The 18,751-nt window shown below is 36.7% G+C and overlaps 1 protein-coding gene across 1 annotated transcript in view; it reads right to left on the bottom strand.

Annotated features, from left to right (window-relative positions):
- Window positions 1–453: 453 nt before the first annotated feature.
- The window catches only part of LOC101389494 (phospholipid scramblase 1), a 29,816-nt gene continuing 11,518 nt past the window's right edge, over window positions 454–18,751 (bottom strand). The window contains exons 6-11 of the mRNA XM_014788967.2: window positions 16,603–16,889; window positions 15,187–15,229; window positions 12,012–12,232; window positions 10,327–10,488; window positions 3,459–3,620; window positions 454–1,049 (exon numbers count right to left, since the gene is read on the bottom strand). Coding sequence (XP_014644453.1) covers window positions 1,011–1,049; window positions 3,459–3,620; window positions 10,327–10,488; window positions 12,012–12,232; window positions 15,187–15,229; window positions 16,603–16,889 — 914 coding nt within the window. The 3' untranslated portion in view covers window positions 454–1,010. The remainder of the gene's footprint in view (window positions 1,050–3,458; window positions 3,621–10,326; window positions 10,489–12,011; window positions 12,233–15,186; window positions 15,230–16,602; window positions 16,890–18,751) is intronic.

Genomic DNA, 18,751 nt, shown 5'->3' with positions numbered 1-18,751 from the left:
CATGTGTAAGGTTTAGAAGACCATCTGAACTGATTATTCACAGTTTGTTTAAAAACAGAAATCAAATATGCAAAGAAATACATCAACAGTTTTTAGTTCAGTTATTTGACTGTTGGTATAAAAATCTAAGAGACCATTATTGAAGTTTATACTCTGATGGAATATATATGTTCTATTTAATTAACACCTGCATGATCTCATAACTACCATGTTCTATGAAAGATAGAAGACAGGAGCTAACCATTCCACGTGTAAATAACAATACTCTAGTTTTACAGTGAGTGTCTTAAATGTGTCCTTCTTTGGGATAGAATCATATCTTTTTTTACTGAAAACCATCCAAAATTGGTAATTTATTGTCTTGTCAATATGAAAATTTTATTTATAGTAGCAAATTAGCTTATAGGAGAAGTTAAATATAGTGTGATTTGCTGAATAAAAAACAAATACACATTTTACTTTTCTTTGCTAATATGTATATTGAGTATTATTTGAACATAATTGTAAAGGTAACTGAAATCATGTTCATTTTTAACTTATCTGAATATGTAGTATTTGCAAAATAACACTAGTTGTTACACATGAAATATATTGCAACTAGATTTACAAAATAATATATAATTTTATAGTAAAATTAGTCTAATAAGCCTTTAATTAATTTTGCTATAAAAATTTTTAAAAAAGCAGACACTATAGTTGAAAGGAATTTATCATAAGAAATTTCCTGTTTAAATGTAAAAATTCCTGTGTCCTTTCTCTGAAACACACAATGAAAAAGAAAATGTATAAAAACATTTATAAGTAATACAAAAAATAAACTCTATAATTTGAAAAGTGAAATCATATACTTGGAGCTTCAGGCATCACAGTGTAACTCAAACATGCTGTAGGCCATTTCAATAAAGAAAAAAAAAAACACTGAGTTTTTCTTCCACATAGTCCCAATCAATGTACAAGACCTCAAGTTTTCTGAGGAGACTATCATTAATCCACTACCACATTCCTGACTTCTATTCGTTGCGTCCACTGGTTTCAAAAAACATGAAGTCCTAGACAAAAACAGAAATATAGACATAAATTTTCAGTAAAAAAACAGAGATCAAGTCTCAGATGCATAAATGTTAAGAGATCTGAGGAAACATAACAATATATCTGCTAAACAAGAAAAATTGACTAGTAAGTTGATCGGGGAAAAATCGATAGCTTCACGTTTCTATTCTAAAGCAATTAAATCCTAACATTCTATTCACTTACTGATACGTGGATGAATTTAATGAATCATCTGGTAATTTCTCTAATTTCACTTTTTCTCATGCCTCTCAGAATGTTCCTCTTTCAATCTTTCTTCCTCACCTTTTCATACTCTTTCTCTAATAATATAACTTTTCTTGTGACTGGAATTCCATGTACAACTTTTAGATTTTTTCAGGAGAATGACAGCCATCTTAGAGTTAGAATGCATTGTAGAATTTTTTGGCCCAGTTTTCTGATTTTTCTTCCACACTGGTCCATTGTGTTCCTGGGCTTCTCCCCCTCCCTCAGTGTCTAGCCACACCCTCTCCCCTGTGACTTCTGTCCAACCCCACAGATTTTATTTCCCTCACATCTATCTTTCCCTTTGTCCCTTCACAAAGAAATGACTTAATCCTTGTCACCATTCACTTGCAATTGCATTACTGCCCTTTTACCTCTCATCAATCCATTTCTCACACAGTCACCAGGGTTTATCTTTCTAAAATTTGGATTTATAACTATTTTCTTTATACCTAGTTTAAAACCAACTGATTAACTAAACAATTTTCAATATCTTCCCAATGTCTACAAGAAGTTGCTCCATCTTTAAAAGTCCTCTAGAAGAAGCCCAGTCTACCCCATAGTCATCTCCTAATTACCCTACCACCACCTCCAACCCATTTCTCATCTATCCAAACACTCCACACGGCCCTCTCTTCCCTATACACACCATATCTTTGCTTATAGTATATATATACCTTTGGTTAAACAGTTCCCTAAGGTTAAGGTTAAATTTTACTTTTCATGTGAAATAAACACTCATTGAAAACACAATTTTTAAATAGAACTATTGTTCTGATTAAAACTTTATATAGAAAATATTGAGCCTATCTCAAATTAAATAGAATAGTATAATAAAATCCCAATGACCCCTCACCCAACTTCAATAATTATTAACTTGATAATCTTGGCTCAGCAATTACTCCATCCCCTAGATCCCCCTGGCCTCACCCCCATTATTTAAAAGCAAATTTGTGATTTCATACCATTTTATACTAAAATATTTCAGTATGTGCCCCTAAAAAATATGGACTGTTTTTCTTTTATATAACCATAATATCATACTATCTAAAAATAAAAACTTAATAATTAAATAATATCATCAAATAGCCAGTCAATGTTCCAATTTCCCTGAATGCCTTGTAAATGTCCTTTTATATCGGTTTGTTCAAATCAGCATCCAAACATGGTATACAAACTGCATTAAGTCCATGTCTCTTAGGTCTCTCTCTTTTTATTTTATTTTTACCTTTTTATTTTTCTGACACTTATTTGTTGAAGTAACTAGATCCTTTTTCTGTAAATTCTCTTACTTTTTAGTTTCTTCTGATTGCATCCCCAAGTCAATGTTTAAGGTACTCATCTAGTGGCCCCAAACCTTGCTTGCATGTTGGAATCACGTGACCCCTCTAAACAGCCTGAAAGGCTTAGCCCCATCTCCAGAGATTTTGATTCACTAGCTGGTGCAGTCTTGACATAGGGAGTTTGAGAGCTACCCAGCTGTTGCTACTGTGCAGCTATGGTTGAAAACCACTGCTCCCTCCCAGGAGTCCTGGGCATTGCTGCATATGGAACCACCTTCGGAGCTACACAAACTTCTCATTCTGAGCTTCCGATTTAGTTAAACTGGAGTATGGGCTGATACTTGGGGTTTTTAAAAGCTCCCTGGGTGATTTAATGGGAAGACCAGTTCAGAATCACTGCTCTAGCCCATGTATTTCCTCTCAATTGACAGTGACATTTAATGGCTTGATTGGATGTATACCCTTATTGCAGTTTACACTCTTGTATTAGATGAATTAATAATGAATCAGGACATCGCTTGTTTCACTGCGTCTTATTCCATGTAAGTCAGACTCAAAGTCTGCTCCAAAGAATCAATTTCAATTTTTTAATAAAAACCCCAAAAACCAGGGCCTCTCCTTAACATATAAAGTCCTTCTGTTACCATGTGAAACTGCATAGACTATCCAGAGAGAAACCAGTCACCTGTGAATCCAGAGATTCAGGAGAAAATGGAATTTCAGAGCTAGGATTAAATGGGACCCTTTTGAATAAAACCTATAAATTGAAGAATCTCATTTAAAAATGTATAATTTACTGAATCATTTCAGAATGATAACAGAGAAACCCTCTACACTCCAGATTAACAAGAATAGACTTACAATGAGGAAACATGCGCCAAGCATCGTAGCTTTCACTTTCACATCAAGGTCTAAGGGGAACTGGATCCCAAAGTTATCAGCATCTGTGTACGCCTCTCTCACAAAACCACCCCACTGCTTGGTAATCTTGCCAACCACATTTCGTTCATCAAGAGATTTAACCTAAATTGAAAAAAAAAGACAGTCTTAAAGAATTCTAGAAAACCAATAATAAGACTACTTCCAAAGTTGGAATAAAATGAAATAAATACTCTATTAAAATTATGTGCCATACCTAACTACGAACATTATATCATTCATCAGATGCATGTAAAATCCTGTATCTATTTATAGACACATGGAAAGAACTGTTTTTTTGCTACAGAGATCTTATATGAAAGAAGTTGTGCTGAAATATTTAACATTTTCTGTTCTACATTGACACACAGTAATAAATGTGTTGAATTTATCTAAAACAAAATTTAACCAAGTAAAGATACAAATATGAAATGTTTCGTTGATGAAATTTCTATAGGCCATCAGGAAAGTAGTAAATAAACCCCCACGTGACCTCTGCTTTAAGAGAAGCACAGAGAGTTTACACAGGCTGAGGGTTTAACGTGATGGGAGGGCCCGTTACCACCCACTGTCAATGGGAAAATGTAAACTGCTAAGAGAGGACTGGCAGTTTTGAGTGAAGGCAAGTCTCCAATAAGTAACTTGAGGGTATGCCCCAGATCAAGGGATGGGGTGAGACTGGACAACAGGAGGCGGGTATTCAGCAAGAGAAAGGATGTATGAAAAACAGAGCTCCAAAGTAAATTTTTCTAACTTTACAACTCAGCCTGACGATAGCCCAGGGCCATCATCAAGAGCTGAACAGACTGTGGCCAGACAAACACACCTCACCAAGTGGGCCGAACACAGTCCGCACTCAGCAAGGTATGTACACAACCTTGTGCCGACCCAGGAAGAGAAGTGTCCTTTTCAAATGTATACAGGGTACCATATGTGTAGAAACACCCTTGCCTCAGGTTGAAACCAGCTAAATTAATGTGGGAAACTAAAAACAGCTGACTCATTTTATTTGGGTGTGGGTGGAGGGATTCTTGAAAAATCTGAGATAAACTCTAATATGAAAACTGCGATAGCAGGGATACTATGTTCATCGAATAATCCCCCTCCCACTGTAGCCCCAGGGTTCCCCACACATTGATAACTAGGCCTGGCCATGTGACCTATTTGACCAATGGGGTGTTAGTTGCTGTCACAGGAGCAGAGGCCCTAGACGTGGCTCAGTGGTTTAGCCCGGCTCTTGCTCTCCAGGGATCAGCCAATAGAAAAGCATGGTCCAGGTGGCTGCTGTTGCTACAGCTCCAAAAGGAACATACCTGGAGCAGATCCGAGGCCAACCTACAGCCTAAATCAGAGCCATCTAGCTGAGCCTAGGTAAATCCCTTGAGACACAGCCGCCCTGCAGACCCACGAGCATGAGAATAGATGCCTGTTTTTTTTAAGCCACTGAGCTTTAGGGGTTATACGTTATGCAACACTATTGTGGCAAAAACAGACATACAAATTCCCTCTTGCCTGCCGTAGTGTTTTATCTGCTAATAGCTGTCATCTAAGCATTTGAAGCTGGTAATAAAACTTACATTTTTTTCAATTTAGTTATTTTTGATTTTTGAAATATTTTTAAATGAAATATACAAAAGATAACACATCAGCCACCATAATCCTACCGCCAGACTTAATAGGTAGTAACACTTCCTCTTTTTGATTCCTACAGCATGAAATTTAAAAATTCACCAAAATTTATGTAAGAAGTGGAACATATAATTGTTTTACGTAGAGGTTCAGGAACGTGAATAAGGATCTACAACTGAAAAGTCAATAGGATTAGATCATTTTTAGCTAAATTCTAGATAATATTTTAAAAACAGAAAATCTATATAATAAAAAGATCTCAACTTCTGGAAATAAACTGATATTAGATCACTATTAAATTTAAATTTTAATCGTTTATTAAAATAATTGATAGAGGTATTCTAAAAAGAAATCTATAGGCTCATCTCACAATATAAATATAAATGCAAAAAATCCAGATACAACATTAGCATATAGAACCTAGATAAGTATCAAAAGAATATACTATAATAAAATGTAAAATACTAGAAAATCATATAATTCAAAACATATGAGTGTATCTATAGATGCTGAAAGGTATTTTATTTATTTACTAATTAAGCATTTATATAACATTTAGTATATGCATGGCATTTAAGTGCTTTACAAGTAGTAGGTAAGTTTTTTCTCATAAGATATGTACTATTATTACACACAATTTTCATATGAAAAAACCGAAGCAAAGAGAGGTTAAGTAATTTGTCCAAGTTCACACAGACAAGCAGCTGTGGGGAGGGATTTCAATCCCAGGCGTCCTGCTCCAGAGCGTCTATGTTCATGACAACTGTGATACTCTGCCTTTTAGAAAGTTAAGTATCTGTTCTTAATAAAAACCTAGGACAGAGGTCAGCAAACAATGGTCAATGGGCCAAATCTGGCCTGCCGCCCGTTTTTGTAAGAAGTTTTAATAGGACACAGTTGCACCCAGTATTTATGTATTGTTTATGACTCCTTTCCTGCCACAATGGCAGAGTTGAATAGTTGCAACAATGACTATATGGCCCATAAAGTCTAAAATTTTTTCTCTTACTCCTTATAAAAATAAAAAGGTTTGCTGATTTCTGCTCTAGGTAAAATAAGAATATAAAAATACTATGAAAAATAACAGCCAATATTTTTCTAAATCATGAAACATTTGCTGCTATTTCAATTGAAATCATAAACTTGGTAGGTATTCCCACAATTGACATTGTTATTCACTTTTGCTGTAGAAGTAGGCTGGAAAAGAAAATGAGCTAACTGGTAAATAAACATTTGAAGAGCTAAAATAATTTCATTTGTCCTGTGATTTTATACATAGAAACACCAAGTGAATATAGCAAAAATGCATTCTAAACTTAATACTAGAATCTAGTCATATGACTGGATATAGGTAAACAAAAATAAATAGCTTTTCTCAATATTAATAATAAGTACCTAAAAATATTAATATTTCTCCTTAATAGTGATAATGCCTATAAGTTACTTAGGAATAAATTTATCAAAAAAGATACAGGTTCTATATGAATAAATCCATCTGGTCTCATGAAGAAGACAAAATTAGGGATGAATGAATAAAAAGACAAAATGGTTCTGGGATGAGACAAGTTTAGCATCAGAAATATGTTAACGTAAAAAAATGATAACAGATTTAATACAATACCAGTTGGATTCTAACTTCTAAAAAAATTGAATGAAACGACCTTAATGTTCACAGAAAATAAAATATCTGATAATAGCAAGAAAATATGATAAAGAAGGATAACAATGACTATTTGGCTACGACTAGATATAGGATGTATCATTAAGTCACCATAATTGAATCATATGGCATTGCTGTAAGGACAGATCGTTAAATCAATGCAACAGAGGAGAGAATCTAGAAATAGATCCCATTACTTGAGGGAATTTAATGTATGGTATTTCAATTTAGCAAGGAATGAATAGTTTACTTAATAAATTGTGATGACACAGCTGTCTAGTCACCTGAAAGAAAAAAGCTTGATCCTATCTTGTACACATAAAATTCCCGGTGAGTTAAACATTTAAATGTAAAAAGAGTAGATAAAATATAAAGTTTGGGGAAACCTCGTAATGAAGGCAGGAGAACCAGAAGCTATTAAAATAGATATATTTGACTATATAAAATTAAAAATTTCTCTCTTTATATAGATATATATATACACACAGATATATATATATAGATATATATATGATATATATGTCATAAACAAAGTCCCAAACAAAGGGTGGACTTGTGGAAAATATTTGCAAATCAGAGGACAGATACAGGGTCAATGTCTTCAACACATAAATTACATTTACAAATTGACAAGAAAAAAGTAAACAACCCAATAGATAAAACAGGCAATGGCTATGAATGGACACTTCAAAGAAAGCAAATACAAGGAGCTAGTAAGCCTAGAGTAAAATGTTCACAATCCCTAATGGTCAGGGAATAACATATTAGAGACAACCTTTCCTCTCTCCCACTTGCTGATTTCAGATTCCCTTTTTTAGTTTGAAGTTTGCAATTTAAGCCATACCTAGGTGTCATTTCTTTTTCTTACTCAGAACTCCTTGCACTTTCTGAATCTGAGGATCCATGGCATCAAGTCTGCAAGATTCTTAGCAATTTATCTCTTTGAATATTATCTCAGCACATTCTCTGTCCTCTCTTTTTCTGTAACTCCTCTTTGGCAAATGCACGAGTAGTTTATTATAGCTTCCACATCCCTTCAATTTTTTTTTTTGTTCCTTCAAATTTATGTCTTTTCCGCCCTTCCACTTTATTTTCCTCATATGGATCATCAGTTCACTAGTTCTCTCTTCACCTGTATCTTCCTTGCAGCTCTACCTTTCCAATGAGGTTTTACCAATGACTGTTCCTCATTTCTGGCTTGTTTTCAAATCTTCCTGTCATTTATTATTAGTCTCATTCTTCCCTTATGACAGTTTTTGTTTTATCTTTTGTCTCTTTAATGTTTATTTAGGTATTTCCTGTATGATTGATTGCAAACTGTTCTATTGTATGCAGTTTGTTCTTGGTAAATTAGTTTCTAAAGCATTATGTAATTTTTGAATCTGCTCATGTGAAGATAGCCTTTTTCTATGAGAAAGGGGGTGCCCTAGGTGATCAACCTCCTTCTAGTGTGCTTTAGCATTGTATTTTGCCATCTGTAGCCCACTCGGGATAATTTCTATGTTTTGAGATTCCTGAACCTAACAGTGGTATGAAATCAGACATCAAACGCATAGATGGGGCTGGACTGGGGGGATATCAGTTTCATATAGGCATATTTTTACCCCCTACCAAGAGTCCTGGAAGGAGACAGATTCCCTTATCATCTCCACAGGCTAGGAAGTCTACTTGTTTTCCTTCTCCTCACCCTTGGGATAATCTTCTCATGGCTTCAACTAACATCTGTATGCTGAAAACTCCCTAACCTTTTCCTCTACATACCTAAAATTAAACATGACTCAAATACAAATCATTAGCTTCCCACAAATCAACTGTTTCTCCTCCAAGATTCTTAATTTGGCCTATGGCATCATTATTCATTCAGCTTCTCAAACATTAGACATCAGAATCATCTCCAAATTTGCTTTAATCCTTAACTGACATAAATCCATGAATCAGTTCCACTCAGTACACTTATTAAATATCTCTTGAATTATTCCTTCCTTTAGAATGACTGTAGAAACCCTTGGTTTCTACACCAAGTTGCTATGCCCATTGACACTCAAATGGAGCTCATGCTCCATAATGGTCCCTCATATTGATAATTTCTGCTTTCAAATATTCCATTATCTAGCTTACAGAAAATGATTCAAGAGACTAACCTCAATTCCTTCAAAGATGTTACCGAGTTAACACCATTCTAGGTACACAAGAGAGAAGTTAACTCATTACATACAATGGATGCTTTAAGGCATCCACTGAGAAGGGTTGCTGGATGATGTCTAAATTCCTTAGCATTAAATATAAGAGCTTCACAATCCAGTCTGACTTGCTTCATCAGTATTTTCACTTATTTTCCACAAATAAACTATATGTCAGCCAAACTTCTGTTAATATTCCCTGAAAGAACAATTACATTTCCACCGCCCCAGATCTTTGACAGGAATGATAACCCCTACATAGATAACTATCATTATACATAAACCTACAAAGTCTTTACACATACATGGTATACATTGCCCCTACCACACACTATGCATATCTCTTTATCAGAGTCTTTATAACATCTCTATTATATCACATGTGTTTTCTTACAATTGCTTCTCCCTCATGAGACTCTGAAGTCAATGAAGGGAAGGATTCATCTTTATATAACCAGGGTCTAACAGAGGAATTGAAAATCATATGACTAGAGAAGCCAGGCAGACCATGTAAAAGAATGAAGCTAGATAGTGAAAAACCTTAGGAAGTCAAGGGACAGTGGCAGAGTTCCCACATCTTACCACAAGGGGGCAGCACGACTCAGGTTCAGCTTGCTCGTGCCCTGTCTATGGAAATGTGGGCTCAATTGACCAGATTTCCTGATTGTCCAATGGAATGAGAAAATCAAGATTAAGTTATGAAATATCCTTATTTTTAAACATTTTCAACTAAATAACTTGGGCTATAAGGCTGGCCCACCTGTTGGAAAACTGCTGTAATGGAATTCCTCCCTGTAGTAAACACACAGCTATGTCATGGTTTCTAATGATGGAATTTAATACAAGGGTAAAGGAGAGTCCTTAGAGAAGCATCATTGGGTAGTAGGTCTTACACTATCTTCCTGAAAACTCTCTTTGCATAACTGGGCCTCTTGTAGGAACTGAAAGGTGTCAGACCCCCTGAAGAGGACGGAGAGCTGGCCCCCTGTGCTGCGGACCAGGAAGGATCCACGTGCTCCAGCAATCAGATTCAGACGACAAGCCTCATGCCTTACTTTACATGGATAATGCACAGAAACCACCATGTTTAAATGTTCGATGTTTTGCTTATATTTGTTGACTACAAGGCTCTGCTTCTCTTTTTTCCATTTGGCATAACCAACATCGATGCTGATGAGAGCAATAACCACCTCTCCAACTGAAGTTAAATATACGAGCGCATTACCTTCCTCCTGACAGATCAGGATACACATAGTTATTTAATATGTTTGTAACATCCTCCCAAGTTACATTATTCTTATATTAGTAAGGCAAAACCTATAAACACTATCACATCTCTTACCTCAAAATCAATATCTGCACAACAGCTGCACACAAGACATGGACCAATAATTTTGAGTACATCCTCCCTCCTCTCATTTTGAACTGTAAACTTTGGCAGGCAGGGGTGCCATATCTGCGTAACATAACCTATTGGTACACCAGGAGGAGCGTGGACTTCTAGCTATAAAAGCAAAAAGATATATATATATAAATCATCATCATAATAATGTCTAAAAGTAACTCACTTATTGAACACTTTTTAAGTGTTGAACACTTTCTGTGTCAGACACTGTTCTAAGCACCACTTAATTCATACCACATCCCTACCAGGTTGGTACTATTATCCCTATTTATAGAGGAAGTAAGTGAGGAACAGAGAGGTTAATTAAGTTGCATTAGATTCCCCAGCTACAAAGCGGAAAAGATGAGACACAAATTCAGGCAGGCCGCGTGCAGAGTCTCCACTCTAACGCACTGCTCTACTGGCCTCATACTTTTTAATTTCCATACTTATGAAAAATGTTTAAATTATTAGGGAGCTCTTTTCTTAAACTCCTTTAAAAGCAGTGGCTTAGATGTTTGAACGCAGCTCTGATCAGTAGTGCAGTTTTCAAAGATGAGTGGTAATGGTGCTATCACAGAAAGAAAACGAGGCCTGGAATCTGGGCTCTGCTCCTGAGCTGGGCACCTTGAGAAGGCCTCAGTGAGCTCATCTGTACACGAGGACTTCCTAGGTCCACTGTGTACCATCAAATAGTATAAGGCATGTTAATGTGCGCTTTATATTGTAGAGCACATTCCCCCAAATTCCCAGTTTTTCCTCAGATATTCCTATGGCTAGATATTATTATTCCTAACCTAAATGACATGGAAAACAAAATAATTCAGTATCAATTTTAGTTATCTTTTTAAAATAAGTGCAACATTAGACTTCAAATATCTATGTGCTTGTATCTTTGTATCTTGCTCTCATAACTACCTATATGGAATGACTGAGTGACCCAGGCAGGGCTGGTCTCACACCAATGGGGCTATAGGCAAAGGCCAACTTTCCTATAAACTCTCTGTGCCCTGGCATCTCCCCCGAGATCCACATTCTCCATCAGTGGGCTGTCAAGTAATATGAAAGAGACAGCTGGTGTTTATGGAGCTAACGGTACTCGCACTAGTGTATACCTCTTACAGGGGACTCAAATATATTAATTATTTTAAATGGAAAAATGAAAAACACAGGAGTTGAGATTTTTCAGAGGGGCCTCCTCCTAGGTTTGTTCCTGAGTAGATTGGCCAAAATTGTGAGATGAACACATCTGTTCTCTTCCTCATTCTTCTGTCCACTTGTTCCTGGGATAGTATTCTAGGATATTCTCTGTGGTGCCCCTGCTCTGGCTTTGTCAGGCCTCTCATGGTCATGTCAGCTAAAGGATTTGACCAAGGGGCCCTACCTTCCCAGCTCTCCCCAAAGATCAAGAAGTCTGGTCTCTGAGCGGATGCTCAGTCCCACGAGACACACTACTCAGGGAGATGGGGCTAACTGCTCACTGATTTACACCTGCTCTTTTTCCTGCACAATTTACTCTAAAGCATAAACTAATAGTTTGTGGACCAATTTTCCTTTAAGTATCACTGATGATACAGGTTCAATAAAAGGATAAAAATTCTTGCTGAACCACTTACAAAGTCCCCTTCTAATTGCTCACTGACCTCCTGAAGGCAGCAGGGGAAACAACAGCTGCTACACCTTAGTGGTCTCTGCATAGTTATGACCTCTTGGCCAATATTATCAAGAATCTTCAGGTTAAAAGGTCGAGAAGCCCCACAACAATATCGGGTACAGCAATCGGTGTCTTCCTTTGCGAAGTAAATCCTCTGTCCAAAGCTGTTCTTAATTTCGTATTTGTTATTAGTTTCAAAACCTGTTAAGACTAAAAACAGAAAAGAGGGAATCATTATGACCATTATGTTATAAGAATATTGAGTCTATCCTAAGATACTATAATATCTAGTTACACCATTTTTAGTTGATACTTCAAGTAACACAAAAGAAAGAAAGGGTGAAGTGTTTAGAGATAATTCAGACAGAGAAAAAAAGGCAAAGGGAAAGAAGGAGAGGAGGTATTAAGGCACAGAGAAATTAGGAGTCCTGTGTGAGACCTGGAAAAGAAAACTCCTGTCTTCCTAATTCTGTAGGCATGTGTCAGAAAGGGAGACTCGGCTGCCGAAGGGCGGTAGAATGCTGCAGTGGGTCACCGCCGTGCTAGGTGTATGCAGAAAACGTCCACCACCTTGGTATTATTTTCATATATTTAATCAGGGAGGAGAATACAGGATGATTTGCTGTGTTTATGCTTTATGAAATATTACAGCCTTAAACTGGTTTGAGATTTTATTTTATATACCATATTCATGGCTTATCTTTTTGCACCGTGTTTGAGGGAAGGTGATGTACTTACCTTACTAACTCTCAATGTGAAGACGGAGAGAGTGAAAGTGGAAGGTGGATTAGAACATCACAGTGGCCCAGGGCACCATTGTTGAGCTCAGCAGCAGTTGTTCAGGAGGGGGAGATGGTATTAGACATCGGGGAAAGGTGCTCGGCAACCGAGGCTGCAGCTCAGAACATCTGGACCACTGGCATCCTAGGTGAGCCCTGTACCTTGGAGGGGTTAACTCTCCATGGGAAAGCAGAGCAGTGCTAAATGCTGACACCCTGTCATTTCTCACCACAGGGCTTCCCATATTGAACCACGCGTTGGAAACCTCTCCTGACTTGAGCCAGGAAGGAGCAATTAATGGTTCCACTTGTCCACAGCTCTCATTAACTCGGGTCACAGGAAGTCAGAAGCCACCAAAATAAGGAGTGATTAAAAGAAATACATGGAGACAAAACCCACTCCCCTAATATCTGTGTGGATGGACTTTTAGTCAGATAGAGATGTCCCTCACTAATTCCATCATCATGACCTCCCCCAAGTGTCTTCCTCTGACTCAGACAGGCCTGGGCTCTGCCTTTATAAGAACCGCCCTTGACCTCAACACCTGCCAGTCAACTGTTTCCTGAGAGAAAAATTAAACTGATTCACGAATGGGATCTATTTTCTAACTGTTTCATTAAGTAGCGCAATCTCAAAAATCTTCAGGTTGTTTACCTGTAAAATGAGATAGATGGGCTTATACAATCTCTAAGTTTCCTTCTAGTTACTTAAAAAATGAAAAAAAATTAGAAAAATGAATTCTATGGCTATGTCTTTATGGTCTATTAAGTTTTTTTTTTTTAAAGATTTTATTTATTTATTTTTCCCCCAAAGCCCCAGTACGTAGTTGTCTGTCATAGCTGCACATCCTTCTAGTTGCTGTATGTGGGACGCGGCCTCAGCATGGCTGGAGGAGTGGTGCCTCGGTGCGCACCCGGGATCCGAACCCGGGCCGCCAGCAGCGGAGCGCACGCACCTAACCGCTAAGCCACGGGGCCGGCCCTATGGTCTATTAAGTTTTGAATTAGGAAAGTTATAAGTGCTTGTCATACTCTCAGAGGCTAAAAAACTGAGTAATCTTCATCTCTTTATATGACTCATAATGTTAAAATATAAACTTTCGATTTGAGACAAAATGAAAACAATTAAAGACATCCCTTTAAGAAAAACTGGAGAATTAGTAACTACTAAATTTGGAACTTACTTTATATTTCATGACTAATACATATATATCTCACAAATATATATAAAACTTATAAATCTAAAAACTATAAATATGTACTTTAGAGTACATGTGTGTATAATGTATAGTGTTTGGCTTTTGGGGTTTTATAATCTCAAAAATAAATTCCTTAGAATAAAACATTTAAAAAAATTCAGAATGCAAATTATCAAACAACAAAGAGCTCCTTTCCAGAGAAAACTTAGTATAAACAAACAAAAGTGAGAAATTATAAATATCTAACAACGTACATTATAAGTAATCTAAATGTAATAGGCAACAATTGTATATTCTAACCAAATCTATTATTATACTAGTAAAATTCATGTTATAATTTCTACCAGTGGAAAGGAACTTTGCAGAGAGGTAAAGGACCTAACAGATATATTCTAAAAAGGAGCAAAGGTTTCACTCAACTCTGTATCTAGAAGGAAGACACTATGGTTCATGAATCTATCCAGCTTCTCTTTCTCTTTGCAGGAGTCTTGAAACATCTAATGGCTTCCTAAGTTTATCTTGCACCTGAGGAGCGCTGGGCCCAAGGAGACATTTGCTGGAGTCGGGCCCCATTCGCACGAGCAGGAGAGCTGTTCTAGGAAGCCAGGCTGCAAGGCCTGCTGGTCCGCAGCCCCCAACACTGCAGTGGCCCTGCATGCAGGGGGATACTCCTCAGCCCACAGAACAAAAGGGTTATAGGGTTCATCTGAGCTCCCAAGAGAAACTGTGGGCAGGAATATGATTTTCCAAAACATATCCATCCAAATTCAAAACATTTATTTACTTTGGAAACGTACTAAGGTAACGGAACTATTGCGTGTGACTCTGCAACAATCTCAAGGTGATCACAAACTGGGGGAAAAGGCAGCTGAAGTGATGGAACTTAGGAAGTGATTTCTAGAGAGAAAGGGGAGCAAAAGTAGTTTTGATTGGTTTCCTTCTAAGTTAGGGTCTGCATCAGGAGGACAGATGCCCAGCATAACAGTATTTTACCACTTGACTCCTCATTTCAAGAAAGGAGCTGCTGATAATCATTACTTCATTAGCATGAAGAGAAATGTTTGTAAGTAACCAGGTTTAACCATTTCACAGTAGTGAGAGTGTTCTATTGGTGGTGGTTGATACGCCTTTATCTGCATAAACGTCCTCTCTTTCTAGAAATACGATCAATACGATGAATACTTACCTTCCAGAAGCTCAATTTGCTGATGAATCAGTATCTGATCTATCTATTACAGTAAAAAGAAAATTAATCTGTAAGTATATATCTCGTTTTTAAGCCAACCAAATTAACATCATTGTTTTTATATTTTAAAGAATGAATATAATCAACTATCAATATTTAATAATAGTTTATATTACTACTAGTTAATATATTTTTAATTTAAAAGATATCTATTGAATGTGTTCACTATTAATGTGGGCAAATTCAGGTCAAATAAAATTGACTTACACTGGAATCCCTACAAAAATTAGAAAAAAAAGTTCCTTCTAGAAAAGGCTTAAAAAATATTAAGACCTTTTCATCCATTTAAAGAGTTTTTTTCTATAAATATAAAAATTTTCTTTTTAATTATACTTGATATTATCATTTGTAGTAGGTAATAACTTCCCCCACATATTTTGTAAGGCCTTAATTAAAAAAAAAATTCTCTTTAGGGTATTTCTTGGAGAATTAATAAACTACTAAAAGTTCTTATATTATATGCTGCCCAAGTGCTTTGTGGGAAGTTAAAGTAATGCAGAGAGTGCAAGAAAAACAAGACATTTACTGAAAACTAGTTGAGTATCATAGGAATATCCGTTTATTTGTTTATAGATTAGACACACAGAATTTCATATTCCTACATTACCTACCAGATTTCTAACACCAAACAAATATGAAACCTCATATGTGGTACATTAAAATCCAGGATGTTTTTCCTTATTGTTAGCATTAATAAAATTCGGTCTTTAAAGAATTAAAGCATCATAAAAATGTAATTCTATTAATTATAATAAAAAAGTGAGTCACATTATACACAAAATATTAACTCCTCTTGTGGTACCCTTATTGAAACTCAACACTAAATTGAGTTTGATGTTTCTTTACAACTCCTAGGTTCTTAACTCCTAGGGATTAAACTCCTAGGAAATAAAGAGCACAGGATCCAGAACCAAGATTCCAGAAGTAAAAAGCTATTCCCACTTCCTTAGAGTTTTGATGCTGAGCAAATTATGTAACTTCTATGAACCTCAGTTTCCTCTTCTGTAAAATGGTGATAATTATAGCATCTATATATCACAGAGTTTCTAAAAGGATTAAATTAGTTAATACATGTATTATACTTAAGAACAAAGGCTGGAAAACAGTGCTTAATAAAGGTTTGCTATTGGCTATTATGACAGATTATGTTCAAGATCCCAGAAACCACAATTTTCTAAGACATTCATATTTTGCTTTAAAACTAAACCTAGACCTAGAAGAATGAGAGTAATTTGTTAGCAAAAAATGTTGTTTTACCATTTTGGACTTTTGTCGATTAGTCATTTGTTAATCTCATTAAGTAAACTGGAAGCACAGTTTTATTTTTTTATGACTGTTTTATGTGTTTGAAATTACCTGACTTAAATATTCCAACCCAGGTGGACAGTTTGATGGAGGTGGTGGTGTTGGCATCCATGGTATCCCTGCAGGTCTACCTGGCTGATTGTACACCGGCTGCTGATGGGCAGCAAAGCCCCCTGGGCCAGCACCTGGATAATCAGCTGGGGGGACTGAGTAGCCAGCCTGGGGGCCAGGGAAGCCAGCCTGGGGGCCGGGGTAGCCAGCCTGGGGGCCAGGGAGGCCATCCTGGGGGCCGGGGTAGCCAGCCTGGGGGCCAGGGTACCCAGTATTTCCTGGAGGTCCTAAAATAGGAACAAGTGAAATAATTTGTAACTGCACAGAAAAATGGACACATCAACTCTTTTAGGATTACCCTAGTTACCTACAAGGTAAAATTTCAGCTCAGAAATCCTGTTTTTATGAAACTTAAAGTTTGTGTTTTTATCTTTCAGCAATTTTTCAATGAACTATCTGTGGTTTTAATATCCACTTATATTTTGAAGGTTTTGGGCTGTGTATAGAGTTGGGCCACAACCTTAACCTTATCATTCAAAACTCAGATAAAAATATGCTTAAAACCTAAGAAAGTGAAAGAAAATCAACAATGATTTAGAGTCACCTACATAAAGATTCTGGAATGCTTTCATGGAAAAGAGAGATGACATTGAGGAGAAGGCCTAAAATAAAGGCTTTGAGCCAGCATTTCTAGGACGGAAGCACTCCGTAAAAAATGATAATTCTGGAATTCTAACAAATGACATCTCCGTTTTGTATAGAACTGGGGGTGGTTTCGCCCCCTCGAGGCATATTTGGCAAGGTCTGGAGACATTTGTGGCTGTCATAACTGCAGTGGAGTGTGATTCTGGCATCTGGTGGATAGTGGCCGTGGATGCTGCTAACTATCCTAAAATGCCGAGAACAGCAGCCTGGACAAAAAGAATTATCCATCCCAAAATATCATAGTGCAGCTGTTGAGAAACCCTGGTGTAGAGGTAAAAGCATGTCACTCCTTCCAGTCCTGTCCAGATACTGCTCTAGGTTAACAGTTTACCTGAAGTTCTAATCCACAGTTTATTCCATTCCTAAGACCCTCTACGTGAAAAACACAAAAAAAATTCCATTACAATACTTAGGTTACAAATTTAAATTTCACAATTTAGCACCTTCAGCTCTCTGGATGGGACAATGCAATTTGAGAACCAAGGAAGGTAAAAAGTTATATTGGGAAAAATTGTCCTTAGTATTTAATAAGCACAGTAGAGAAAGAAATTTAACAAGTGTATACTGTATTCCACGTGAATTTGTGATTACAACGAAGCTTCATAAGCTTAAAAGAACAGTCCACAGAGTAGTAATTCTATAGGAATGGAATACAGTTTCAAAAGACTGTGTTTCATAATATTTTAATAGTAAAGGCCATGCAAAATTTAATACCTAGAATGGCAATTTAGAAATACTTTTAATGAAACACTGATGACAAAAATACATACATCATTAAAAAGTAAGACTTACAAAAGACACTAAACCTCAATGTCTTTTAAATATAGCTTTTATAATTCATTCCTTATTAAAATGAATAAATATTTACAGATGATCTCTGACGTAACTGGCTCTGTTCCAGAATCAAAGGAGACAGTTATCAACAAGGCAACCTGCTCTCAGGGAGCTTACAGGCAACTTCTGGGAGACAGAAAATAAATTTTTAAAAAAAGATTTCAGATTAATCTGATGGAGAAAATACACGGGAGAGAGGGCAAGGTATCACGCGGTTACTTTGGATAGACAAAATTTATGTGGAGACCTCAAAGATGAGAAGGGAAAAAACTCTGTGTGAAGATCTGGTGGGAAATGTTCCAGGAGGAAGGAAACCCAAATGCAAAATCCTTGACTTTCGGAATGAATTTGGCATGTCTGAGAAAGAGAGGGACACCAACAGGGAGAGGAAGAACAGCAACGGCTGTCGGTAAAGACACAGGAGCAGTTCATCTAGGGAGCCCGTTAATAGGGAGCTTGGGTTTTATTCCAAGTAGGATTGACAGGCCTCAGAGGATTTGAAGGAGAAAAGTGAGTGCCACGATCTGATTTATATCTTACACAGTCTTTAGGAGTGCCGAGCACTGGGATTTAAAATGAGAAATGCAGATGCAATCCCTGCCCTCCCTGC

This window comes from Ceratotherium simum, chromosome 5, assembly GCF_057802395.1.
Source record: "Ceratotherium simum simum isolate JZ-2026a chromosome 5, ASM5780239v1, whole genome shotgun sequence".
In the NCBI taxonomy this organism is placed as follows: Eukaryota; Metazoa; Chordata; class Mammalia; order Perissodactyla; family Rhinocerotidae; genus Ceratotherium; species Ceratotherium simum.
Note: the sequence above shows the minus strand (reverse complement) of the source record. Positions and strands in the feature narration are given on the sequence as shown.